Source organism: Cajanus cajan, chromosome 9, assembly GCF_000230855.2.
Source record: "Cajanus cajan strain Asha chromosome 9, NIPB_CcT2T_4, whole genome shotgun sequence".
Lineage (NCBI taxonomy): Eukaryota > Viridiplantae > Streptophyta > Magnoliopsida > Fabales > Fabaceae > Cajanus > Cajanus cajan.
Window position 1 is genome coordinate 25,354,463 of NC_138525.1, and position 27,548 is coordinate 25,382,010.

The 27,548-nt window shown below is 33.5% G+C and overlaps 2 protein-coding genes across 4 annotated transcripts; one reads left to right on the top strand and one right to left on the bottom strand.

The window, feature by feature from the left end:
- On the top strand, positions 1–19,017 carry LOC109792127 (transcriptional corepressor LEUNIG). Of its 3 annotated transcripts, none has more exons than XM_020351505.3 (18): positions 1–297; positions 730–827; positions 937–1,046; positions 2,661–3,050; positions 3,135–3,214; positions 3,642–3,720; positions 3,802–3,877; positions 4,108–4,157; positions 4,500–4,811; positions 4,963–5,166; positions 6,711–6,929; positions 7,006–7,150; positions 9,810–9,919; positions 10,118–10,267; positions 11,484–11,639; positions 11,747–11,863; positions 12,184–12,390; positions 18,614–19,017. In XM_020351505.3, the coding sequence occupies exons 1-18, from the start codon at positions 266–268 to the stop codon at positions 18,755–18,757; spliced, it is 2,679 nt and encodes an 892-aa protein (XP_020207094.1). In that variant the 5' UTR covers positions 1–265; the 3' UTR covers positions 18,758–19,017. The 3 variants fall into 3 exon arrangements, with proteins under 3 accessions (XP_020207094.1, XP_020207095.1, XP_020207093.1); XM_020351506.3 differs by having other exon boundaries at positions 4–297; positions 6,696–6,929; positions 7,033–7,150; XM_020351504.3 differs by having other exon boundaries at positions 6–297; positions 6,696–6,929.
- On the bottom strand, positions 18,874–25,784 carry LOC145952037 (uncharacterized). The gene is made up of 4 exons (XM_083064257.1): positions 24,038–25,784; positions 23,748–23,952; positions 23,593–23,656; positions 18,874–19,026 (listed from the first exon to the last, which is right to left on the bottom strand). The coding sequence occupies exons 1-4, from the start codon at positions 25,782–25,784 to the stop codon at positions 18,874–18,876; spliced, it is 2,169 nt and encodes a 722-aa protein (XP_082920383.1).
- Positions 25,785–27,548: the final 1,764 nt, after the last annotated feature.

Below are 27,548 nucleotides of genomic sequence, written 5' to 3' on the forward strand. Positions count from 1 at the left end.
ACTTACCATCTTTGATTTTCTTCCTAAATCCTCTCCGTTTTTTTTTCCTATTTTGTGTTGTGCCTCTCTCGTTTCGCTTTCTCACAGTTTTTTTTTTTTTTTTTTTTTTTTTGGTTCTGTTCTTTTTTTCTTTCTCATTCCTTATGTGTTTGTCTCTCTGCTACACCGAAAAAACCTGTCTTTTGTAATTGTTACTGTTGAGTTTCACAAACATTCAGCCAACTCTTCCATTCTCTTGTTACCTACCAATATTTATTCTGTCAGCATGTCTCAGACTAACTGGGAAGCTGATAAGATGTAAGTGTTAATGCTATTTTTTTTTTTGTTTTTTTTTTCAACGTTGTAATAGTGGTTTTGCGACTTTTGAAAAATGGGTTTTTGTTCATTCTCAAAATTTTAGTTTTTTTTTTTTTGATTTGGGTTCTGGGTCTGTTTGTTGCCTTTTGTTGATTTGGGGTTGGTTTATTTCCCTTGGTTTGGTTCTACGAGTATTGTGTTTATGTTAATGTGTGAGAATGTTTTGGTGGGTGTGTTAGGGTTTTCTAGCCTCTGCTAGTGTAAGGGGTTTCTTTAGATTGAATGAAATTGGACTCTTTGGTTCCTGCATTTGGGTGTTTGATGTTTTGATGTGGGTTTTTGGGTATCTATTCTGTGGTATGCTCGATGTAAAGATCCAAACTTTGGTTCTCATATAGCTCAACCTGTGCTTGCTTGCTGTGAGATTTTCAGGTTAGATGTTTACATCCATGATTACCTAGTGAAGAGGGATTTGAAGGCTTCAGCTCAGGCTTTTCAAGCTGAAGGGAAAGTGTCCTCGGACCCTGTTGGTGAGTTAATTAGAAAATAGAAATGATGTAGTTGAGTTGTATTTTATGTTTCTGCTTTGTTTTTTTTATTGGTTTGGCTGCTTTTCTTGATGGTAAAGTGGGATTGCAGCTATTGATGCACCTGGAGGATTTCTGTTTGAGTGGTGGTCGGTATTCTGGGACATATTTATTGCCAGGACCAATGAGAAGCACTCAGAGGTTGCTGCATCTTATATTGAGGTTGGTTGATTAACTTTCTCTGAATTTGTTCGTGTATTCAATGAGGGATTGAGATTGGTTCATACATACCATATTTCTTCTTGTATGGTAAAACTGAGTAGGATGGTTGTGCTAGAAGTTCAGCTAAGAAAAAACAGTGTTGAGATGAACTGGCAGTTGATCAACTTTTGTGGTAGTCGTTCACGTATTGGATAAAGGAGCGTATATATTCAATCAGTTTTAACTTCAAAATTGTGCCTCCTAACTAATGAATGGTTTTGTTAGCTGTTTCTTGTTTAAAATGTGTAGTTCAGCTGTTGTGGAAAGTTGGGATCTTTTCTTTAGATTCACCTTTGATTAAATGAGATAGGGAGATCTTTAATTTTTAATTCCAGGGTGCTGACTAGGTGACAGGCAGTATGATTTAAAAAATGTCTAGTTTGAGCCTGTGGTTATTTAAAATTTTTGGTGTTTTCTTTTTTGCTGAAATAAAATTATAAATTACACGCAGAAAACTGTTTTTGTGTCTTGTGGCAAGGCAACCTTGAATGCATATTTAAGCAAATCTAGGAAAAGAGAAATTGAGAAGTTGATTAATAATTCATTTAATGAGTCTCTTGGCATAATAGGCATCTTGGCGCATTATAAATTCATGTTCCTCACTTGGTAAATATTATTTCCCCAATTTGTGATGACACCTTACATTTTCTTTTTATCTCAGGATCTTTTATATTTTTATTTTAATTTGTATCATGATGCATTCGTTCCTTTTATCTATGGAGACGCCTTTGCATGTTTGAGGTGACTCTAAACAGGAAATCTGATCCATACAGGTCTGTGTTGTTTGCTTTGTTAAATTGCAGAAATTATATAGTACATACTAATGTTATTTTTTGACTTAGGCAATAATAAGAAATTTCAATTTCGACAATTAGCTTAGCCATAGTAGTTAATTGTGTGCTATAGTGGTGTAGCGGAGTGTTGTGGCTATTGGTCACTCTGTCATGTCATGTCGCAGTTTGTTGCTGCCCCTGGAGGGTCATGAATTGTGGCTGCTTTCATGGCCATTCACACCCATCATGACTGCTACTGGCTCAGAGACAAAACCTTTTTTACCCCCTTGAATGTTGACATTTGGCATTGTGTAAGAGGTCTATGTTTTGTTTTATATTATTACTTTCATTGTGGTGTTTCAATAGGTAAACGTCTGCACATTTTTCTTTTATACTCGTTGTTAACTTCTATGTTTGACTTAAAATTTTGACTTTTAATTATTAATTATGAATATGCCTTTATTTATGGGATTTTCTTTTTCTTTTTTTTTTTGAGGATTTTTAATTTTTTTTATATGTAATATAAGTTTTTTAATATATATCTAGAAATTTCATAATAGCGGTGATCCGGCTGTGCACTATCATGCTATGGTGGTTTTGGGATCGGCTGCTCCCTGCCGCCATCTAGGATTGATAACTATGAGCTTAGCAAGATATAGTCTAGTTATATCTGATTATTCAATATTTATGCTGCCCTTGTAAAATTGTTGGCATGCTGGCTGACAATTTTACAATGGAGTTTCTAAAGGGAAAAATCTTAGGTACCACTTGATGTTTATGGTTTGTGAAACTCACTTTGCAGACTCAGTTAATTAAGGCTAGAGAGCAACAGCACCAACAACAACAACAGCAACCACAGCCTCAGCAGTCGCAACATCAACAACAGCAGCAGCAACAACAACAACAACACATGCAGATGCAACAAATGCTGTTCCAGAGGGCTCAACAGCAACAGCAGCAGCAGCAACAACAACAACAACCACAACAGCAGCAGCAACAGCAACCACAGTCGCAACATCAGCAGCCACCACCACAGCAACAGCAGGGTAGGGATAGGGCTCATCTCTTAAATGGTGGTACAAATGGGTTAGTTGGAAACCCTAGCACTGCAAATGCACTAGCAACAAAGATGTACGAGGAAAGGTTAAAACTGCCCCTTCAAAGGGACTCTTTGGAAGATGCAGCAATGAAGGTAGGGGGATATTCTGGTTGCCAAATTATAATACTTTTTTTTATGACATATATACTCATAACTATCATATGGTATTTTGTACAGCAAAGATTTGGAGACCAACTTTTGGACCCAAATCACGCCTCAATTTTGAAGTCATCTGCAGCTACCGGCCAACCTTCAGGGTATTGTTTTTTAGAACGTATTGTTTTTTGTTTAAGTCTTTAAATTGGTATGATATATACTTGAAAAGAAGGTAGTTATGCTTGTTTAGTCTTTGGCTGTGGCTGAGCTAATTTAACATGAATTGAAGCTTCATGAATGTGAGACAATAAAAGGGATCTTCTATGGTAAACAATGTAGAGGCCAGACTGTTTTCACTTGAGGGTAGGGTGAGGGTAGGGGCAGGAGCTGCAGTAGTTCATTTGAAAAAGGTCTTCTCCTTCCACGACCTTGAAGAATTAATAGTATTTGCTTCTATACTTTTTAATTTTTTTTTCAAGTTTTTGAAATATCTATGTGGCATTCCATTAATTATATTAGCGTCTTGTATTCATTAATCAATATACCAATGGATGTTGGCTCTGTTAGCGCTAAATTTCTTGATTTCAGGCAAGTATTGCATGGTACTGCTGGTGCAATGTCTCCACAAGTTCAAGCTCGTAGTCAACAATTGCCAGGGTCTACTCCGGTATGTTAGTGTTTTTAAATTAGACTCGTTATCTCTTGATATATTTCTTATCAGTTGTTTTTTCATGACTTGGCTAATCAGGATATAAAAAGTGAGATCAATCCTGTTTTAAATCCAAGAGCTGCAGGTCCTGAAGGATCATTAATAGCAATGCCTGGTAATCTTTCATCATGTCCTTACTCTACCGTAACTAGTTTGTTTTATTACTTTGGAAGCTGGTTTGCAAGCATTTGTTGAGGGTTTGTTTTCCATCTAGTAGGTTAATTGCAATTTATTCATCCCCCTGTTGGGTGAGGATATTTTGGGAATTAATGTTAAAACTGTTGTGATGTTTATCATTACTCTTGCAAACAGTTAGAGTTAACAGGAGGCTTTTTTTTTCATCAGGTTCGAATCAAGGTAGCAACAATTTGACTCTGAAAGGGTGGCCACTTACAGTGAGTATTCTTTTTTATTTTTAATTAAATGTTACCAGATAAAATCATGTCTTCCTAAACTTTTATACTTGAGAATGAGAAGCCTCTCTTGTTTTGATGTTGTATATGGAAATTGAACCTACAATCTTTCACCCTAACCATGTCTCATCCATTCGGCATGAGTCATTACCAAGTGGCAGAAGTAGCCTTGTTAGCCCTGCAAAACCTCCATCATCTGATAGAAATAGTGGCCTCTTTTCTGAAGTCTCTCCTGATAACTGTGACTTGGACATCATTTAATGATAAAACCTAATAATTGAGTTATTAGGATTCTTTATTTAGCTTTTTTCTATTCCTTGTTAGGGCTTGGAGCAATTACGTTCTGGTCTACTCCAGCCACAGAAACCTTTCATGCAGGCCCAACAGCCTTTTCAACAACTTCCAATGTTGACACCACAGCATCAGCAACAGCTAATGCTAGCACAACAAAATTTGGCATCGCCATCTTCCAGTGATGATAGTAGAAGACTCAGAATGCTGCTCAATAACAGGAATATGGGTGTAAGTAAGGATGGTCTTTCAAACCCTGTTGGTGATGTAGTATCAAATGTTGGATCACCTCTTCAAGCAGGTGGCCCTACTTTTCCGCGTAGTGAGACAGATATGCTAATGAAGGTGCTTTTTTTATTTTTATTTTTAATTGTAATTTATCTTTCCATCTACTTTATGGTTCTTGCATTATTTTTTCAAGTTTTCCATTTATAAATCCTTGGAGTTGCCACAAGTGTCACGCATTGCATATTCTGAAAGATTTTTGTTTGTTTAGTTAAAGCTGGCTCAGTTGCACCAACATCAACTACAGCAGAATGCCAATCCTCAACAGCAGCAACTTCAACAACATTCTCTTTCAAATCAGCAATCACATTCACAGACTTCAAATCATAACATGCATCAGCAAGATAAAATTGGGGGAGGTGGTAGTGTCAACGTGGATGGTAGCATGTCAAATTCGTTTAGAGGAAATGATCAGGTCAGTTATTTAATGGTTGCCACGACCCTGCGCATATTTTAGAGAGCTATGCATAAATAGTCAGTTCCTTTTATCTTATGGAATCATTAAGGCAATACACCTATATATATTCTGACTTGTAAAATAATGCGCAACTATTGATAATTTGACATATTGAGTGAATAATGAATTTTTGATGTGAAGAATTAAGTTCTTCCATAATAAATGCAAATTTCATGTATATCACTTTGAGTTTTTATCTGATGGTCAAATTTCTTCTATTACATGTTAGAATTATCTTATTTGGATTTTTAAAAAAGGAATCAAAATATTTTAATAAAGAGCCTTTAGCAGATTCTTTTTTGAAATGCAAAATAAATCAATTTAATAATACTTACCCAAAGTGTAATTAGAGACTCATTAAAATTCATTAATATATACATTAAGATACTCCATGTTATATTCATTAATCATTAATAGTCAATTTTGTTTTATGTTATATGCAACATGCACTTTTAGTCAAGGTTTATATCTATAACAATATATAAAGGGGATACCTTCTCCCCCAACTGCTTTTGGTCTCCATTTTTGATGGGACTATGTTGTCCTTAACAACTTCCTTAAAATATAAACCAATGAAAATTTTTGTTTTCATGTTTTAGTCTTATAATCTCCGTAACTGCAACTTCCCACTACTCATTCAATTTTTTTTTTCTCTCTCTCTTTTCATCTCTTGCCGTAATTGGTACACAAGTGCCTCTAAAGTTTTTCTTTTTTAATGAAAAATAGAGGCACAAAGTGCCTCGACGGCTCGACTCACATTATAATATGAAAACAGTTAGGTTGTGATTGTGCGGTGGAGTAAAACAGAAAATTAAAAAATGTCATTTAATTATGTTATGTTAAGTGATTACTTCTTATAACATGAAAACCTACATGATTTTTACTGTTTATACAATTTTGTTAAGATTTTTAAACTCAATCTTATTCATATTTTGATACCTTTTTCTATTTTTAAATAAAGCTTTCTTAAAATTGTAGATCCACTTTGACCATGTATAAGTCATTTTAGGTTAAGTAAAACTAATTTATGCTAATGAGGAATTTTTTCCATTTTAATTATGTAAAACTTTATATTTAATAAGGGATTAGGAGAAGTTTGGAAATTCACAAGGGATAGTGAATTTGTTTACTTATCCATTACTGAATTGGTTGAGCACAAGTATTATACATATACTTTTTCAACCTCAAATGTGATGATCCATAGGTAATGCAGCAGCAGATTTTATTTTATTTTATTTTATTTGCATTAAACAATTGTAAAGTGCAATTTCAACTGCTTGTTTGTTTCATTGAATTTTGACTCCTGTATGTAAAAGAATGCTTGGTAACTTGTTACAAGACTATGAATTACTTCCTTCTATTTCTGTTAGATCACATGAGCATAAATTTGTGTCTCTGAATTTCAGATAACGGATTTGGTCTGGTGTGTGTTTATAATGTCGTCTAATATAGGTTCCTAACATGGTTTCTTCTGAATGCACTTTAAGGTTTCCAAAAACCAGACTGGGAGAAAGAGAAAGCAGCCTGCATCTTCTGGTCCCGCCAATAGTTCTGGGACAGCTGGCCCCTCTCCTAGTTCAGCACCCTCAACTCCCTCAACACATACACCTGGTGATGTGATGTCAATGCCCGCTTTACCTCATAGTGGTAGTTCTTCAAAGCCATTAATGATGTTTGGTGCTGATGGCACTGGAACTCTGACATCACCTTCAAACCAGTTGGTAAGTGGCTCTTTCAATCAATGGAAGGAATAATAAGTTCCTTGCATGTAGACTCATTGCCATTCCATTTTGGCAGTCGGATGATAAAGATCTTGAATTGCAGGCTGATGTGGATCGCTTTGTGGAGGATGGATCTCTTGATGATAATGTTGAGTCTTTTTTATCCCATGATGATACAGATCCTAGAGATACTGTTGGTCGTTGTATGGATGTAAGCAAAGGTGCAGTAAACACCATTGTTTTTATTGACTAAAATATTCTAGTATTATCTTTGCGATTATGTTTCTCAAGTGTATGTATATTTTAAATGTTAAATTTTCCCTCGGTTGATTATTAGTGGTAGATTGTAGTAAACTATGTTACATATAAAATTCTTCACGTACCTTCACCCAATAAACTTTTTGGATAGTTGGTTCATGGACAGTGCCAAAGCCTTGTTGATCATATGGTCTAGAGTTTGATCCTTGTTATCCTCTGTTCTTCTAAATAAAAAAGTTAAATTTCAACACAAAGCAGGGTTGGCGGTGGGCCTAATGGCCTACCTGTGTCAATGGCTTTGCTCTTCACCAGGTTATGAATGTTGCACCCCTCCCCCCCTAATTGCTTTAAAAGCTAATGGATTATTGCACCAATCTAAAAAGGACAGATTCTACCAAAGAAATCATTTAACCAAGACCAGGATTGCACCTTGACAAAATCCAACAACTGGGTAAAAACAAAAGGGTCTTCAGAGAAAACAATTTTGTTACGCAAGAACCTTGTAGACTGTTAAAAGAGAGAAATAGGGAACTCATTTTCTAATTATGCTTGAGTGTATATTTCCACTCAGCAAAATGATCTTATTTATAATGATAGTGGTAACAAAGATAATAAATGACATCAACTATTTCCAAGACAACAATTAAAATACCACAACTTCCTAAGATACATTGAACAAAGAAACTACGAAGAGTAACAATCATTAAATACTCCTATTTCCAACAGTAACAATCATTATATACTCCTATTTCCAACACTCCCCCTCAAGTTGGAGAATAAATGTTTTCCATTCCTAGCTTGCATATTATTCTCTCAAAATCTGGACAGTGCAAGCCTTTAGTAAGAATATCTGCAAGTTGTCTTTGTGAAGGTACATACGGAGTACAAATCAAACCACTATCAAGCTTTTCTTTGATAAAATGTCTATCCACTTCAATGTGTTTGGTTCGATCATGCTGAACAGGATTATGAGCTATGTTGATTGCTGACTATTATCACAATAGAATTTCGTTGGTCCATCCCATGTAATCTTCAAGTCTTCTAGGATAATTTTCAACCATAGTAGTTCACAAATACCTTGTGCCATAGCCCGAAATTCAGCTTCAGCACTAGATCTAGCAACAACATTTTGCTTTTTACTTTTCCATGTTACTAAGTTTCCCCCAAGAAATGTGCAATATCCTGTAGTAGATCTCCTATCAATAATTGATCCTGCATAGTCAGCATCAGTGTAGGCTTCAAGACTTGTATTTCCATTTCTTTTATATAAAATTCCTCTTCTTGGAGTCCCCTTGAGGTATTGCAGAATTCTGTATGTGGCATGCAAATGAACTTCTCTCGGACAATGCATAAATTGGCTGACTAAACTTACAGCAAATGCAATATCTGGCCTTGTGTGAGACAAGTAAATTAATTTTCCAACCAAACGCTGATACATCTCCTTATCCATTGTTGCACTATCATCTGAGTTTCCTAATTTGAGATTTGTGTCCATGGGAGTACTCAGGTTTACAAGCTGCCATGCCTGTCTCCTTCAGTATATCACTGCATGCCAAATTAAAAACAAATCTTTTTCCCCTTTTTGCTTCCAATCATCCCTTCATGTTGAGTGAAGTGTTTCATACTTGTGTGTGCTAAAACGTCATCAAAACCATCCCACCCATATATGTATTTCCAGACCCGCATATCTGGACAGCTGAAGAACATATGATTGATGTGTTGTTCTTCACAAACCGAACACAAAATGAGACTTGCATTATTCAACACCTATCTATTGAACAAAGCTTTCTTTGTTGGTAATCTATCCAGCAATAATCTCCAAGAAATAACCTTAACTTTATTTGGCACTGGACATTTCAACAACTTTCTGAACTGTACTAAATTATCAGAGTAAATACGTTCAGAATGCACCTGATTGACAATGAGATTATATGCTTATTGAATGGCCTCTTATCAGATTTGTCTATTCTGAAAGTAACTCTTTCTCCTAAAATGAACATCTATCTCTCCCATGACCATGTCTACTATCTATGCAGAATGAATCTCCCTTCTGCCCCTCCCTCCTACTATTTAACTTAAGCCCCTGCCCCTTCTATAACCATTTAACTAATTCTATAACAACTTCGTAATTAATTATATAACTTCTGGGGTCCTATCAACCAAAGTGTAGCTTAGATTGCATCTTGTCCCCAAAATTTACTGTCTTCTACCAAAAGGACCTAGGGCAAGCTCAGGATGTAGCATGTAAACACCCAGCAAGTCATCAATATTCTATCAAGTGCTGTAGTTCAAACTTCAAATCAAAGACTGGATCTTATCTGGATGGAAACTAGCTATTTAATGGATAAAAACACCCTAGAATGCTCAGAGGAGCAAATTCATTTATCCCAAATAGTTCCTTGATTGCTCTATTAATTGAATGTATTGAAGCTATAAATAACAGGTTAAAATGTGCAAGCCCATAGAGAGTTTCTACTTTAACAATAACAATATATTCTCCGTAATAAAATTAGAAGGGGCTATGTACTTTTGTTTTTGAAGGTGGATTGTTCTTTAATTTATTGATTTGCATGAATAGGTATTCATGTGGAAACTGAGGCCATGGATTCACTTTATTTTCAGGTTTCACGTTTAATGAAATAAAATCTGAACGTGCAAGCACTAACAAAGTTGTCTGTTGCCATTTTTCGTCTGATGGGAAATTGCTTGCTAGTGGTGGCCATGACAAAAAGGTTAGTCAGTAGACTCAATACATTACTCTGGAAAAGCATTTTATTTATTGTTTTCTCTGTTCAACTGATTTCCTGAAATTTGCAGTAAACTCAGCAATTGACCTGCATGGAAATTGAAAAACATAATTAGGAGTATCTCTAATACTTATTCTTTTATATAGAGAGTATGACATTTCCTCTGATTTTTTCATAATGCAGGCTGTTTTATGGTTCACAGATTCTCTAAAACAGAAAGCTACTCTTGAAGAGCACTCATCTTTAATCACTGATGTCCGTTTCAGTCCAAGCATGCCTCGTCTTGCAACATCTTCATATGACAAAACTGTCAGGGTGTGGGATGTTGATAATGTTAGTTCATTTCATTTTTTTTATTCTAATAATACTGTTTTTGAGATTTTTTCCCAATAGATTTAATATCAATATATTGTATTAACTTGGCTATGAATGTCGTAAGTATAGGATTTTCTCTGCCTCTGAAGCATGACATAAAAAAGGTTATAAAAATTGTGTTCGGTTATCTTTTACTGAAAATATGAACACATTAACAATATTAAAAATTATTAAAAAAATTGTGCTTGTTTCTTATGAAATACGAATATACTAAAAAGAATACAATACATCAAATTACCCCTGTCCTTGTCAGCTATGGGCTTGAAACATGTATTGCAGCTGTGTTTCCTGGTATATGATTTTTTAAACTTGGTTCTTATGTAGTATAATCGACGAGGATGTTTGTTAGGAGTTGGAAGGGAAGGGAAAATTACTCAAGGCAGTTAGAGTAGTTAATTAGTAAGTGAGTTAGTTAGATATAAATAAGGGGAATTAAGAGGAAAGGATCCATTCCTCTGATTTGAGAATTGAGTTCTTTGTGAATGGAGAAATCATTTTGGAAGGGGAAACCCTTGGAGGATAGTTATCTCTCCTATTCCTTATTCTTTAGCAATCAAGAAATATCATCTTTCTTTTCTTCTATTTTCTGCTTTGGTTTCCTAACAACGATGTAATGAAAAGTTTTTTCAAGACTCTGCATCCAGGAATCCTTAATTGGCTACATATTTATCTTCAAAAGTATGAATTCTGCTTATTGTTAGTTATCACAGAGACTGGGACACAATGCTTTGTTGTTCTTTGTAGAAGCTTAGGAAGAAAAGTTATCTGACTACTTCAATGATAAAAGATGTAGTAAGGTGCAAGCTTAGTGCTTCACGATCATAGGGATTTCTGTTTCTGGTAATATTTACTGCTATCAATTTAGCACAATGAATTCTAATATCCAATCATCTTTATATTAAAGGTTATGACTAATGCGATCTATGCACTAATTTCTAACTGATACTAGATTAATATTCTTATGGGTATATTTAAAACTACATGGGGCCTGGAAAAAGTTTCTCCTGTTATCATGGGTAGATTTGAATGCCAGGTCTATTTATGAGCTGGGATGTCGCAAATGATTGCAGCTCAGATAGTTTGTCTTTATCTCTTGATTTATATGTGTCGTGTGCTTGCATGTATTTTTCTTTCTTTTTGTTTTGCTTTAGCTTACATGTTATTACCAATGCAGCCTGGGTATTCGCTTCGTACCTTTACTGGGCATTCTTCATCTGTTATGTCACTAGATTTTCACCCAAATAAAGACGATCTTATCTGCTCTTGTGATGTTGATGGCGAGATACGATATTGGAGCATTAACAATGGCAGTTGTGCTAGAGTCTCAAAGGTAGACATTTAACATTGTCTTGTATTATATGCATTTGTTTAATTGGTTGTGTATGTAACTGTTTGAGTATTCAGTTTGCTAAACCAACTAAACTTCTTACTGATTAGGGTGGCACTGCTCAGATGAGATTTCAACCTCGTCTAGGGAGGTACCTAGCTGCAGCTGCAGAGAATGTTGTTTCTATACTTGATGTGGAAACACAAGCTTGTCGATATTCACTCAAGGTTGGTTTGAACATTGCTGGAGTTAGGATAAATTCTTTTGATCAGATGTGCAATTATTCTCGAGTCTATTTGCACTTGAGTCTCACACTCCTCATCCTCTTTGTCTACCTAATTGTTTTTGCTGGAGGGAGGTCTAAGAAAAGAAACATGAGTCATTCTTCATATTAGAATAAAATACTTCTGACATTGTCTATATTTTCAAACAATTTTGGAGCTTAGATATTTGTTATGTTGGCAACTTCAACTGTAATTTATGTTCCTTTTGTAAGTTGTCTTATTCAAACTTTACTTATGCATCTTTGATTTTAATATGATTATAGGGACATACAAAATCTATACATTCTGTGTGTTGGGACCCTTCTGGGGAGTTTCTTGCATCTGTCAGTGAGGACTCTGTCAGGGTTTGGACTCTTGGAACTGGGAGTGAAGGGGAGTGTGTTCATGAGCTTAGCTGTAATGGCAATAAGTTTCACTCGTGTGTTTTCCATCCAACGTATTCTTCGCTGTTGGTTGTTGGTTGCTACGAGGCGAGTCTACATCATTTCCTTATTTTGTTTCCTATTGAATATGTTTGGAATCATTTCCTTATTTTGTTTCCTATTGCTGTGTCCATGCTTTGTAACTTGTATGAAATGTGTAGGAAAAAAAATGATGTTATTGACCTCAATAATAGTTTAAATTCAGAAACAGTGCAACAAACACAAACATATAGTTCTTCCAACTCCTTCCTTCCAAACAGTATAAAATTATAGACAAACCAACCAATAACAATATAATTCATCTATACATTAGCAAGCCTTTCATATTGCTAAGCTAAGCTATCCCTCCAAGCAGCAGACCAAACATCACTACTCTCAATTGTATTAATAGGATCAACATGCATCATGTCCTCATTGTGTAGTTGTGCTTTCGATTATAAATCGAACTGTTTTTCCCTTGTGTAAAAGACAACAAGCACAATTATAATACGGTTTTGGATTTTGATTGAATTGAGAGATTGGCTTCTAAGTATAGCTCAACACATTTCCATCACATTTCTTGCCTGAGTATCTCATTGAAGTGTTTTTCCTTATATGACGGTGAATACCCACATCTCCTTTCACTGCGATGTAATGATACCCTCTGTATGGAGCAAAGAATCCTACACAATTTGTATAACCAACATCTACAAAATAATGTCTAATTGAAATATAAGTATCATTCATTTTATTTTGTATCATAATTCTATAGCCAAATAATCTGTCTAATCCTTCACAATATGGATAGCCAAAATCTACAAAATAAAATATAACCATCACTCACTCTATTTGGTATCATAATTTTATGTCATGTAATCTTACCTGTTATGAGACCTATCATTCCTCCTAGAAATGATATCCCATAGTATCAATGTTATGCTGTGTAGGAATGTAAGTAACTAAGAAAATTTTTGAGAACTTTTATTTTCATATATAGTACAGGGGAAGCGTATAGAGTAAGATAAAAACACTAACAAACTAATGCTGAGCTGGCAAATTGCCAGTTAGCTTATAACATAACAAAGAAGAACATGTTGAGCTGGCAAAGTGCCAATAAGCATACAACAAAACAGAGAAGAACTCTATTATTCTCCCACAAACTCGGGATTGTGAGGAACTCAGGACCTTGAGTATGTCTCTGAGAAAACAGAACCGAGTCTTTGCAAGAGGCTTAGTGAGGATATCAACAACTTGAGCTTGAGGAGGAACATAAGAGACAAGTAGTGACTTGTTAAGAACCATTTCACGCACAAAGAATATATCCAGTTCCATATGCTTTGTTCTGGAGTGTAGAACAGGATTGTGACTAAAGGCAATGGTGCTTTGATTGTCACAGGTGATGACTGGTGTAGGAATACTAATCTATAGCTCATGAAGAAGAGACTGAACCCATAGAACTTCAGAAGCAGCCATTGCTAGTCTTATGTATCTTCAGCAGTTGATCTAGCAACAAGAGTTTTCTTTTTGGACCACCAAGAAATGACGTTAGGACCTGGGAATAAACATACACCTGAAGTACTTCTGTGATCATCTACATCATATCCCCAATCAACATATGAGAAAGCTTGGAAAGCAAGAGGAATGGCAGTAGTTGCATGCTGAAAAAGTAGACCAAGATCAGTAGTTTCTCGAAGATACCGTAGAATACTTTTTACAGCATTCCAATGAGAAACCAGAGGTTGTGCCATAAATTGGCAATCTTTGTTGACAGCATAAACAATTTTAGGGCGAGTTATAGTAACATACTGAAGAGCTCCAACTACAGACCTGTACAGAAAAGGATCTTCAAAATAATCTGAACCAACTTTGGACAGTTTGAGAGTAGCTTGAAGAGGAGTAGCAATTCCTTTGGCAGAGTCCATAGCTGCTCTTTGCAGAAGATCTCTGATGTATTAACCCTGAGACAGAAGAAGAGATCCTAAAGAAGAATGCTTGACTTCTATCCCCAAAAAATAATCAACATCACCAAGTTGCTTGAGAGCAAATACATCCTGTAGTTTTGTAATGAAGGCCTGAACCAAGGAACCTGAATTTCCTGTAATTATTATATCATCCATGTAGATCAACATATAGATACAAACATCACATTTTTTTTTAAATCAGTAGAGAGTGGTCATATTTGCTTGGAACAAATCTGAACCCAAGAAGAGTTTGTCAGTCGCTCATACGAGTCATACCAGGCTCGGGGAGCCTGTTTTAAACCATAAATTGCCTTTTGTTGTTTACAAACAAGACTTTTATCAGAAACCTCAAATCCTGGAGGTTGAACCTGAACCATATAAATATCTTCATTTAGGTAGCCATTGAGGTAGGCGTTATTAATATCAATCTGCTTGATAGGCTAGTGATTAGTTAGAGCCAAAGTCAGCATAATTTGAACTGTAACAGTTTTTTGTGTAATCACAACCAAATTTTTGATGAAAACCTTTAATAAGTGTAATTGGCAGATGTAGGATGAAATGGGTGATATATGTGTTTGAGGAGCAGATGAGAGATCTCCAAGAGGACAAGTAGATAAAGGTAATTGATTGGATGTAGTAGGTTTTGATATAGATTGATAAGGAATCCTTTGTTCATTAAAAAGAACATCTTTGGAAATGAATATCCTGCCATTATTATCCAAGCATTTGTGTCCTTTATGAGAAGGAGAGTATCCTATAAAAATACACTAGCAGACGGAATTGTAATTTGTGGGTGTTATATGGTTGAAGAAAAGGATAACAAGCACATCCAAAGACCTTGAGAAAGGTAAAATCAGGAATTTTGTTATAGATGGTTTGGTATGGTATAGCTTGGTTATGCTATAGAGAAGGAAGTCTATTGGTATGCCTATGTTTTCTCTCAACCACACCATTTTGGTGATGTGTGTGTGTGCATATTATACGATGAGTGATCCCCAAACTGCTAAGATATTGAGTGCCTCAGATTTGGTTTTAAGAAAGTAAATCTAGGTATACCTATTGAAGGCATCAACAAAAGACATGTAATATGTGTATCCCTTAGAGGACTGTATAGGGGCTGGTCCCCATAGATCACAGAAAATTAACACTAAAGAAGAGTAAACATTAGTAAACAAATGAGAAGGAATTCTGAGATTTTCCCATGCAACATGCAACACAAAAATCAACACTTATTAGAAACAAATGTTACACAATTTGAGTACATTCTTTAAAACAAAAAATTTGGGATGGCCAAGTCTATTGTGCCACAATGAAAGAGAGGTGAATGTGTGTGTTTACAGTGCTAGAGGATTTACAATTAGTAGACAAAATAGCAAAGTTGGGTAGTCACTTGGTAACACTTGACTGAAGAAGATTGGGGAAGGAATAAAGACTGTCCGAACTAAGATGACCATGCAGCAGGACTTGATTATTAACCTGAGATATAACAACATAGTGAGAGGGAAATTCAAAATGAACTTGATTGTCACAAGCAAATTTACTTAAACTAATAACATTTTTAGTAATGATAGGAACAAGTAACATATTGTTAAGATGTAAAATAGTATGAGTACTAGGAGTGGAAGGAAGTGGAAAATTGATTTAATTGGCAGACCTTGACCATTGCCTAAGAAAACATGCTCGAGTGTTGAGAGGCACTTCAATAGTGAGATTACTAGGATTTTCTGTAACATGATGTGAGGCACCCAAATCAACAAACCAATTTTGTGATTGTTGTTGAGGAGTGGTATTGGTAACAAAGGATTGGGGTTGAGGATATGTGAGACAGGCTCGGGCAGAGTGTCCAGGTGTAGGAACAGGTTGATTGAGTTGAGGTTGTATGACAGGTTGAACTGGAAGTTGAGGTGGTGAAGGGCGAATATACTGGTAAGGATTACCATTGTAATAGGCAGGATACTAAGATGTTGCATAGTACTGTGATGGAGCAATGTAATTCTGTTGCTGAGTAGGATAATTTTGTTGTGAAGGAGCATAGGTAGGATTGAACCTATGAATTATGATAGCAGTAAGTTGCATAATGACCAAACTTGTAGCATACATGACATTGAATGTTGCTACGACCTCCTCTGTGACTTGAACGACCACCACGACCATATTATTAAAACTAGAAAATTGAGAATTACTGGTTATAGGCTAAGAGGTTGTGCCAACAAAATTAGCTTGAGGTGCAGGATTAGTAGTTGTAGGTTGTTGTTCTGAAACCATAGGCGGTGCTTGAGTCAAATTCAAGGTAGAGACAGAATCAAGCATCTCTTTATGCTTGTTAATGCGACTTTCTTGAGCAAGCAAAATTGATTCAATATCATCAAAATCAAAACAATCCAGTTTGCTATTGACAAGAGCATCAACAGCTTCATATTCAGTAGATAAAGCTTCAAGAAGAGCATCAATTTGTTCTTGAACAGAAATAGTTTCACCTATAGGAATGAGAGAATCAAAAGCCAATTTGATTCTTGTGAGAACATGTGAAATAGATCAATCTTCTTTCTTAGTGTTACAAAGCTCGGATCAAAGGTGCTGAGCCTATGCCTTGGTCTTGGAATGAAAATGGTGATGAATCTTCTCTCATAGTTGTCAGGAGTAACTACATCCAATAACTTTGGGTAAAATGGAGGATGATAATGATAATTGAAGCCATGCCAAAAGTAGCTGATCTTGTAGTTCCTAGGCTGTGAATGCTGGATTTTTGATATCAGCTATGCGATCTGCTTCAGTGAGATAGCGACTAGGGATTTGAGGAGCAGCACAAAACCTATGCAAATGATGTACACAAAGAATCAATTCAACTTGCTGGAGCCAAACAAGATAATTATCATCAGATAATTTCTCAGTGATTGGGTACGAAAATAAAGGAAGCATTGGATAAGACGACGATTGCAGATTTGTCGACAAAAAAGAATTCAGCAGCGGAGGACGCATATAAGGATCAATAGCCATGCAAGATGGTACAAACTCTGGATACCATATAGAAATGTAAGAAGCTAAAGTTTCTGAAAATTTTTATTTTCATATATTGTTCTAATCTCATAAACAAAGAGACCAATATATATATAGTACTCGGGAAGCATATAGAGTAAGAATGTAAGATACAAAACACTAGCAAACTAATGCTGGGCTGGCAAAGTGCCAGTCAACTTGCAACATAACAAAGAACATGCTGAGCTGGTAAAGTGACAATCAGCTTACAACAAAACAGAGAACTCTATTATGCTGATCCTTCCCATCCGTGTAGCAGATAAATTTCATATCATAGAGCATACACCTAGGACATTGGTAGATATGTCACATATCCCCTTTTCTACGATGATATCAAGGTTTATCCATTGCTGGAGCCTGGAATTAACTGGTTGGATTCTAACCCAACCTTCACCACAAGATAAAGTGTTAACAGGTGAATATGACAAGAAAGGGTGATAGGATTGTTTTGTGATATCCTATTGATTCACCTAACAATTGATTAAAATAGAATATCATGTTCACCAAATGAGTTCTTAAGGATGATTTATTTCGAGTCTTGGGCTTGATCAGAAGGGAGTGCTACTCCTGAGAAGTGAGAACTAAGGTCCTTCTAAAAGCACTTGTCCTCATAAATGAGAGATTTTTTAAATAGGCATTTAATGAAAATGAAAGCATTTACTGTATTGATAGAGTACCAAAGTCATTTAATACTTGCATTTTTAAGTAATTGAAAGCATTTAATGGAGTTTATTTAGTGTGTTTGGCAGCATGAAGAAAGCACTGTTCATGAGGATCTGGTAGTTTTTAGTAAAGTTAGATTATAATATTTTATCCTTTTTAGCCTTTTCACCATAACCAAATTTTGAGTTATACAGTTTGATGGTATTAGATTATTTTCTTACTATTGTTTTCCAATTTTATTCCTATCAGTTATTTTAAATACAAAACTACTAAGGCTGTCATTAGCGATTTCCTTCCAACTGTCTACATTCCAAGTAATTTTCTAGTTTCTTATAAAAGGTGCTTCAGTCATTAATACTTCAATTTTGCTTGTAGTTAGTTATTATGAACATGCTCATATACAAGTTACAAGTGTTTTTAAGAGCTTCTCTGTTAAAAAAAAAATTCTTTATTTTCAATAGAGAAGCTCTCCAAAGTTCTTTTAAATTTATATCCAAACAGGCTATGATGATGCGACAGCCTTGGGAGCTCTGACCTGATTATATATTACCTTTTCTCATGATCTTGACAAATAGTAGTTAAATCCAATTCATAGTATGGTTTGTAATTTTGACCTGTTACATGTTCTGCAGTCATTGGAGCTCTGGAACATGACTGAGAACAAGACCATGACTCTATCCGCACATGAAGGTCTTATTGCTGCATTGGCTGTTTCTACTGTAAATGGTTTGGTTGCTTCAGCCAGTCATGATAAGTTTGTGAAGCTCTGGAAGTGACTTGGTTTTGTCATTAATACAGGTTGTTTTATTAGTGTTGATAATGTTTGTAGTTTATTTACCCTTTTTTGTAGCTTGATCAACCACCCTCACATGTTTGTAGTTAATTTTCCCTTTTATGTAGCATGATCAACCACCCTCTTGCCATTTGTTATAATCTGATTTTCTATGTAACCATAGATACTAACTTTTGTAATATTGTCACCCCTGTTGTATCCTGTTTCATTATTGCTATACTCGGACATTTCTGCTTGTTCCAACCTGATTGTCTATTTAGTTGAGTGTCAGAAACACATTTTGTAACACTCTTTAACACTTTATTATTCATTAAAATTTATGGATAACTATAAAATTATGAGTTTAAGTCATTAAATAAAAGGCGAGACTCAAAATTGTGATATTTAATTGTGAACTACAAACATATATATTGCATACCATGTTGGAGTGTGTAACATGCTTTAGATTTGACACTTGTTATATTTTTCTATAATGTCATAATTAAAAATTCTTTTTTTGATTTGGTCACCTTTTCTACACAACTTGAACATCTTTTGGACATGATGTGAACTATGGGTGTTCGCATATTGGATTGATTTTATGGAAGAAAACTAAGTGATCTATCTCTTCTGTTATTGTTATTATTCTAAGTCAATATAAAAAATTATGAATTGAGATAATTTATAATATTCAATGACTTAATAAAATTACTAGCAAAAAAATAAAGAAATTAATAGATTTTTAAGTATTCAATAGTCAATATATTATTTATGACAATATAAGATATTAAACAAAAACAAAATAATCAATAGTTGGATATATATATATATATATATATATATATATATATATATATAATAGATAATCTAATTTTTTTTAATATATGCGATTTTGTTTTTAGTTTTTAGATTTTGGGTTTTTTCAGTTTGATTTATGTGATTTACATTGGATTAGATTGACTACGGACACTTCTAATGTGAACATACGTTAAGAGAGTGAATTAACCCTTATTCATAGCTATATAGTTATCTAACATTCTTGTTATAAAAAAAATTTAAAAGTTAAACTTATTTATAAATATTGTAAGGTTGATAACATTTTTTTTAATCTTTTCAAGGCTTATTTTTGTAGAAACTATTATTTGTTTTAACTTTTTAAGTGTTATAGTTCATCTTCTAAGAATTATTATCATATAAAAATTGTGAAGCTTGTGTGAGTGTGTATGTGTATTATATTTTGGACATTAGTTGTATCCTGATGTTTGTGTCTATGGTGTGTTTGGTGTCTGTGTTGGAGTCGATATTTCATATATCTTTAATAAATTGTAGTTGGTAATAAACTCATTTGTTACTCTTATCCTTTTTGTGTCGTCTTTCACAAAATTAGATCAACCACTTCACCATATTCAGAAATACTGTCATGAATTGAATTATGACCTTTGACATATTGATATGTCTTTTTTCATCCCTTATGTATATTGGATACATATTTGATATCGATACTTCAAGGATACTTGTCCTAGGAGTATATAATAATTTTGTATAAAATAAATAAAATTAAAATTTTTGATATGTTGCGATACTTATATTTCTTATACAAATAAGATTGGCATTATATGTTTCTCTTGATAAATTACTAATGAATCACACAAAATGTTATCAAATAACAACACTCTTAAAAGGAAGAAGTTGTGTGATTGCAAAGGTTAAGGGTTGCATTCCTCAATCTTTATTATTTTTTCATGGCTTTTTTTGTTTTGTTTTTGTGGAGTGGACTTCCTCCTCCCACCGTTATGACAATGTTCAATTGTATTATACTCATCCCTTTGTAATATTATCTATAGTGCATATTTTTTTTTTATCATATCTATATTTTTAATCTGCTTTGCACAATTTATATAATATTAATAAAAAATATATATCAGTATTAAAAAATCATATTAAGAAAATATTTTTAGTAATGTTCAAAAATAAAAAAAAAAATTCTTAATCTATTTTTTTTATGATAGCTATTAATTTTCAACTTTATGTTATATTTATTAATATTTAACAAATATATTCTTAATAATATAGTCTTGATTTGAATTTTTTAATATGTATCTTAAAAGTATCGTATATTATATTTTTAAAAATTAACACATGGTCGTATAGGATACTATATGTATCATAGATTATTACCTTATTTTTGAGTTATATATAGATTTATAGGTAGGTCTAAAGAAAGAAATATACAGAGAAAGTAAGTAATGATGAAATAAGGAGAAGATTGCACAGATTATCCTGGTCCCATAATTTAGATTTAGATTAGGACCATTCAATTGCTTGAATCCTTTATGCATTTGTGCATATATATCAAATAGCCTTACAACTATTTATGATTGGGAATGACTATTTTGCTTGTGTTGGACCACCTGAGAAAATGCAAACTTTATTACACAAGGCAAAAAGTAACAAACACCATGCTTAAAATGTGTCACCACTTTCACCTTTTTCTTATCCTTTTGGAATCACAGTGAGTGTAATAACACAGTCCAATTTTTCTTCTCTTTTTGTCTCATTTTTATGTCACTTAGTAATGTTCTGGTTGGAACAACCCAACTAGATAGAATTCCTTTCACTCAATCAAATTGGGAAAGAGAATAAACAAGAGTAAATGAGTTAAACGATTCATCATTTCCAAATGTCACCCAATTTGCCGTTTTGCATAACCTTACTTTGATGTATACATAAAAGAATCTAGGAAATTATATAAACATTCTTGGAAGTTTCGTAAGATAGATACAATTCTTTCTACTTCTATTCTTACACCACCCGCATTAATTGTTTGAAAGATGTTAAACTCAAATTCCTTGAAATTAAATTTAATTTCCCTTAATTATTTGAAAAACGTTATATTGTATTTTTTTAAAACAAAATTATTTTAAACCTTAAAAAAAATTAAGCTGTATTTAATTTCAAAGCTTTAGAGAGTGTCATTTTAATTTACTTAAAAAACTTTTTTACTAATAAATAAAATAAGTGAGATGGAGAATGGAAACTGTAAAAAAAAAAAAAAGAACTAAAATGAAAAGAATTTTCTGAGGGTATATACTCAAGTAACTAAGCATGTTTACTTTCTTTCATGTTACATATACCTTTATACTTATATATAAGGGTAGGGAATAATAAACTTGATTCACAAAAGAAACTTATCTTGTTTAAATTAAATAGACGTATAAGTAAAGACTAATCTATAATTAATTTAAAGTTACTTATTGATGAGATTATTTTATGATATTTATTTGATGGGATATTTTATAAGAGTTATTTTTATCAGAGGAACATAATCTAATTTTATTCATGAGGTCTCTATTTATAGAGAAAATTTGTTATACAAAATCAAATATTGATATTATCTTATTCTAAAAATAAGGAAACAAATCCTAAAATAATCAAAACATATTAAATCTAAATATTTGAAATATAAATAAAATATTCATATAAAAAACTAAATCATAAAATAATCAAAACAGATTAAATCTAAATATTTGAAATCAACTAGAACCACTAGAACCAATCTAGTGGTGGAAGGTTGGTGTAATATGCACATAATTTTAATTTCTAATTTTAGTTACTTCATTATAATTTTGATGGATAAATTAGTTACCTTAGATATGCAAGTCTCTCTTATTCAAGTACTTTTTATTTGCAATTTAGTGCAACAAATGTGAATTCCACCAAATAATAGATAATTGTTAATATGATTAAACTCCTTAAATAAATATCAACAAAATGTTGAATATTAGGGGAAAAAATTAAATATGAACTAAACAAACCTACACACTTATTTAAGATATTAAAGATATTTATATATGGTAAGTGATAAAGACTCATTTTACATATTTTATCATGGAAGAGTACAATAGTTTTTATCTCATGTAAATCATGTTAACATATCTTATGTTGATTTTCGCTCATTTTTTCATATTTATTCTAGAGGTAAAATAAATAGGTTTCCTTATTTATGAGAAATATTGCAAATGAAAATAGCATAATTTTGGGACAATTAGACTGTTGGAGCCAGTGTTTTAAAAACCGGACCGGTCATTGAACCGGTGAGAGTACTGGGTCAATGGGTCACTGGTTAGACCGGTGGGTCACCTATTAAACCGCATGAACCGGTTTCTATTAAAAAAAATTAAAAAAATATTTGTTATACATATTTCATACCTATAAATTTCAAAAAAAAAAAAAATCACATCATACCTTAAAATAAACTCCACAAAAATTACAAACACATTTTAACATAATTGTATAATGTCATTCATGAGTTTTAAGCAAATAAAACAAGTTCTAAATATGAGTTTCAAACAAGTAAAAAACACACATAAGTTCCAAGCTAACTTGTAAGTTCAAACATATAATAAGTCACATAACAAAGCTACAAATAATATTTAAACATAATTGAACTACAAGATTTAAACAAATCTATATAAACTATTTATGTCCAAGGAGTAAAAGTTGTGGCCACCACTCTTTCATCAAAAATCTCAAATCCTTCTCCAATAACTTCTTCAATATTGCTTTCATTTAAATTCATGTTTTCCTTAGTATCATCTTGTGCTTGTACATCATCATCATCATCCTCATCCAAATTTAATTGATCTATGACAATAATTTAGAAATAAGTTAGTAATTACAAATTCAAATTTAGTGATAACAAATACAAAATAATGAAATAACAATATAAAAAAAAATACCAATGTCACTTGAAATTGGTTGGATGGTCATATTTGCAAGGTCATTACGTAGTGCATCCACTTCCTCATTGGTTAAAAATGGTGGGGAATCCTCCATTACCCAATTAGAATGGTCATCAAGCATTTCAAGATTAATAGGATCATAACTTTGATGTCTCTTTTTCCTAAGCACATGTAAATATGTAATATATTTAAATCTAAGTACATGTATTTAGAAATAAAATGACACAAAAAAAGAAAGAAACATAATAATACCTATGTTGTAACCTCAAGTTGTAACGAACAAAAACTAGATCATTAAGCTTTTGATGCTCCAACCTATTTCTTTTCTTTGAATGAATATGCTCAAATACACTCCAATTGCGCTCACAACCCGAAGCACTACAAGTTTGACTTAAAACACGAATAGCTAACTTTTGTAGATTTGGTGCACCACACCCATAAGATTCCCACCATTGATCTAGAATATTGCATGAAATAAATCAGTATATGTATTAAACTTAAATAAACATTAAGGATCACAAAGTCACGAGTTATGAAGTTACCTGGCATAACTGTATTTCTTTCATACAAAGCAGATTGCCTTCCAAAATCCAACTCAGCATCTTTGTATATTCTCATCTCAGTAGTCAATTTGTTTCGTAGTTCAGGATCTCCATGAGAATACTTTTCAATCACATCTAAAAGTCCAGATGTTGTGGAAAAATGTTGTTCAAATTCTTCATCATTAAATCTACAAGCTGGATTCAACCAATAACCAGCAGCATGAAGATTTCTACGAAGCTGTGAATCCCAACGGTTATCTATGATCTTCAAGTAAGGTTCCACTTTCATCTTATTTCTTCTAAACCTTCTCAATATCTCTTCTCTAGCTTTATGTATAGCTTGGTAAAGAAAACCCATGGCAGGTTTATCTTCACTATCAACAATACGCAACACACGTACAAGTGGTTCTGTGAGTTTTACTATATCAGCACATTTAGTCCAAAACCCAGAGTCTAAGACTTGTTCCACAAATTTCTTTGCTTTTGCTTCTTTGGCATAAGCTGAGCTTGTCCATTCCTTGGATGTTACCATGGCTCTTAGTGCATTTTTTTGAGCCAAAATACTTTGCAAAGCAATAAAATTAGTTGCAAACTGAGTTGGAGCAGGACGAAGTATTTCTCTTCCACCTGTGTGCTTTCTCATCAAATACAATGCATAACAATGATTGTAGACATATTTAGTAATATTTGAGGCATGTGACACAGCTATACTTACTTCCTCTAACTTTCCCATGTCTTGCAACATCAAATTAATGCAATGTGCTGCACAAGGAGACCAAAATAATTTAGGAAACTCTGCTTCCAATAACCTACCAGCGGCAACATAATTGGCAGCATTGTCTGTCACCATGTGAACAATATTTTCTGGCCCAACATATAACACCACCTCTCTGAAAAGCTTATACAACATATCAGCAGTTTTAGAAGCATGAGAAGCATCAACAGATTTAAGAAAAATAGTTCCTTTAGGACAATAAACTAAAAAGTTGATCAAAGTTCGCCTACACCGATCAGTCCACCCATCCGCCATAAGAGTACAACCTGTTTTCTTCCAAATTAAACGATAATCTTCTACAAGCTTCTTTACATCATCAACCCACCTATTTAACAAATGACCACGAATAGTATGCATACTTGGAACCTTGTACCCTGGACTCATACTACATAAAGCATCAACCATAGGCTGAAAATATGCTGAATTAGCTGCATTGAATGGAACTGATGCATCAATGAACCATTTGGCAATAGCAAGGTCACATTTTTCTATCACTTCTTTGCTTTGCAACACACTTTTTAAGGTAGGTTGAGCTCCAGGAGTTGTTCTAGGCATAAAAAAGTTACCAATGCGGTTCTTGCCTTTTAAAAATGTTGATGTTGATTGTTCCACTTCTGGCACTTCACCTTCTTCAATAGGTGGGAAAGAGTAACTATCATTATTTTCTTCTTGAATTTTTCTTTTCTTGCTCTTGCATTCATCAATGTTTTGTTTCATCTGAAAACGAATATCTGCAGGAACCTTTTTACATTGTTCAACTTGACCTTTCTCACCAGCCAAGTGACTCTTAAACCTATTAATTCCACCTCCCCGAATAACTTTATCACAGTATATGCATAATATAATAGATTTTTCATTTTCCTTAAGCAATTTACAATGCCCCCAAGCTATATCAGTTTTCCCTCTAATATTCTTTTGGAAAGAGTTTTGAGTAGAACCCTCTTGTGATGATGGCGTTTCACCGGTTGTCATGCCTAATATCAAAATATCATTCAATAACAACCAACAAAAAAATTATTGTAAATTAAATCAACCAAAATCAATATAATAATGAGCAAATCAAAGAGTAGCTAACAATAACATAATGCTAAAAATAACCAAATTATAAATTCAAATAACAACTAATTCTCCACATTGCCACTCACAGGATCACGTTCTCCGTCAACCAGTTGCCTAATCTGGCATTGTACAATTCTCTGGGCTTCAATTTTGGCCCAAGGTTGTATCCATTTTACCAACACCTTCCTGGCTTTGACAACAACATTATTTCGGTTTGGGCTTTACAATATAGGTAAGGGCGCATTCTTGCTAGTATATATGTTTTAACAAGCAATATTATAGAGCTATGGTGCTTTAGTTTTAAATTTGGTGCAGTCATGTTTCTTTTTGTACGGAAATAGATAAGTTCCAGTTATTCATATATACTAAATATCAAAGCAATATTATATACCAATATTTTAAACAATCAACAAATCGCACAACTTCTAACCTGAAGCAACGCGCGGTGGTGCGACGAGGTGGCAGTGTAGCGATGCGGCAATGCGGCAATGCGGTAGTGCGACGGTGCGGTGGTGCGACTATCGTGGTGCAGCGGTGCGGCGGTGCAGCTGTGGCAGTGCGGTGCTGCGTGCAGAGAAGCAACGTGCGACGAGCAGGATTTGTTTCCCAAATCTGAAAAAAATAACCTTAGGGTTTTGAAGGAGGAAGCAGCGTGCAATGAGTAGAGGCATTTTAAAAAACGAGGTCGTTTAAATTTTTTTTTTTCAAAAAAATTGATGACCCGGTTTGGGTCATGACCCGCGAGTCGCTGGTTCAACCGAGTTTTTAACCGGGTCAAACCGAGTCATACCGAGTCAGCTGCATATCCGATCTGATCACTGGTTCGGCTCGGTCTAACCACCGATTTCCGGTTCGACCGGTTCGACCGGCCGGGTCGAGCCGAGTTTTACAACACTGGTTGGAGCTTCAAATTCAAACTTTTACTTAAACAAGTACGAGTGTACGACCATCATAAACCCTAGGTTAACAATGGATATAGGACATAACAGTCACATACATTCTTTACCAATAAATGATATATGCACATGTGTATTTTATAGGTTAATTGTTTATTATATATAATTAAACTTTATATTTTAAATAAATATTATATTTTAATATATAAATTAAATTTAAATTTTGTTTAAATATAGATATTTAAAATAAATAAACTATATTTTATATATAAAAAAATAATTTATAGTGCCACACAAGATTATTTTTAATTACTGTTATTTTAAAATTTTAAACTTTAATTTATAGATAACTATAATAAATAAAAAAATAAATTTGATAAAAATTTAGAAAAAAATTAAAAATGCTTTTGTCGAAAAATAGCATTTAAAAATATTCTCATATAAGATAATCATTCTCATTTAATATATAAGAATTGATAAGTCACTCTTCTCTATATTTTTTAATATAAAAATTACTTTGCTATCTCTTTAATTTAATTTATTTTTGAAATAAATGTTATTTTTTAAAAACCACGTCATCCCATATTTCTCTGTCTTTTCTTATGCTTCTCTATCCCTCTTTAATCATAACATTCTAAAATTTTAGTTACATTTTCTTTTATGTTTAAAATTGTTAGTATGATGAATTTATATTTTTAAGTTGAATATCTCTAACTCGATCTTTTTTGGAGGTACCTTAAAGGGTGGGATAGCTGGCCTAACGCGACTGCATACACAAAAC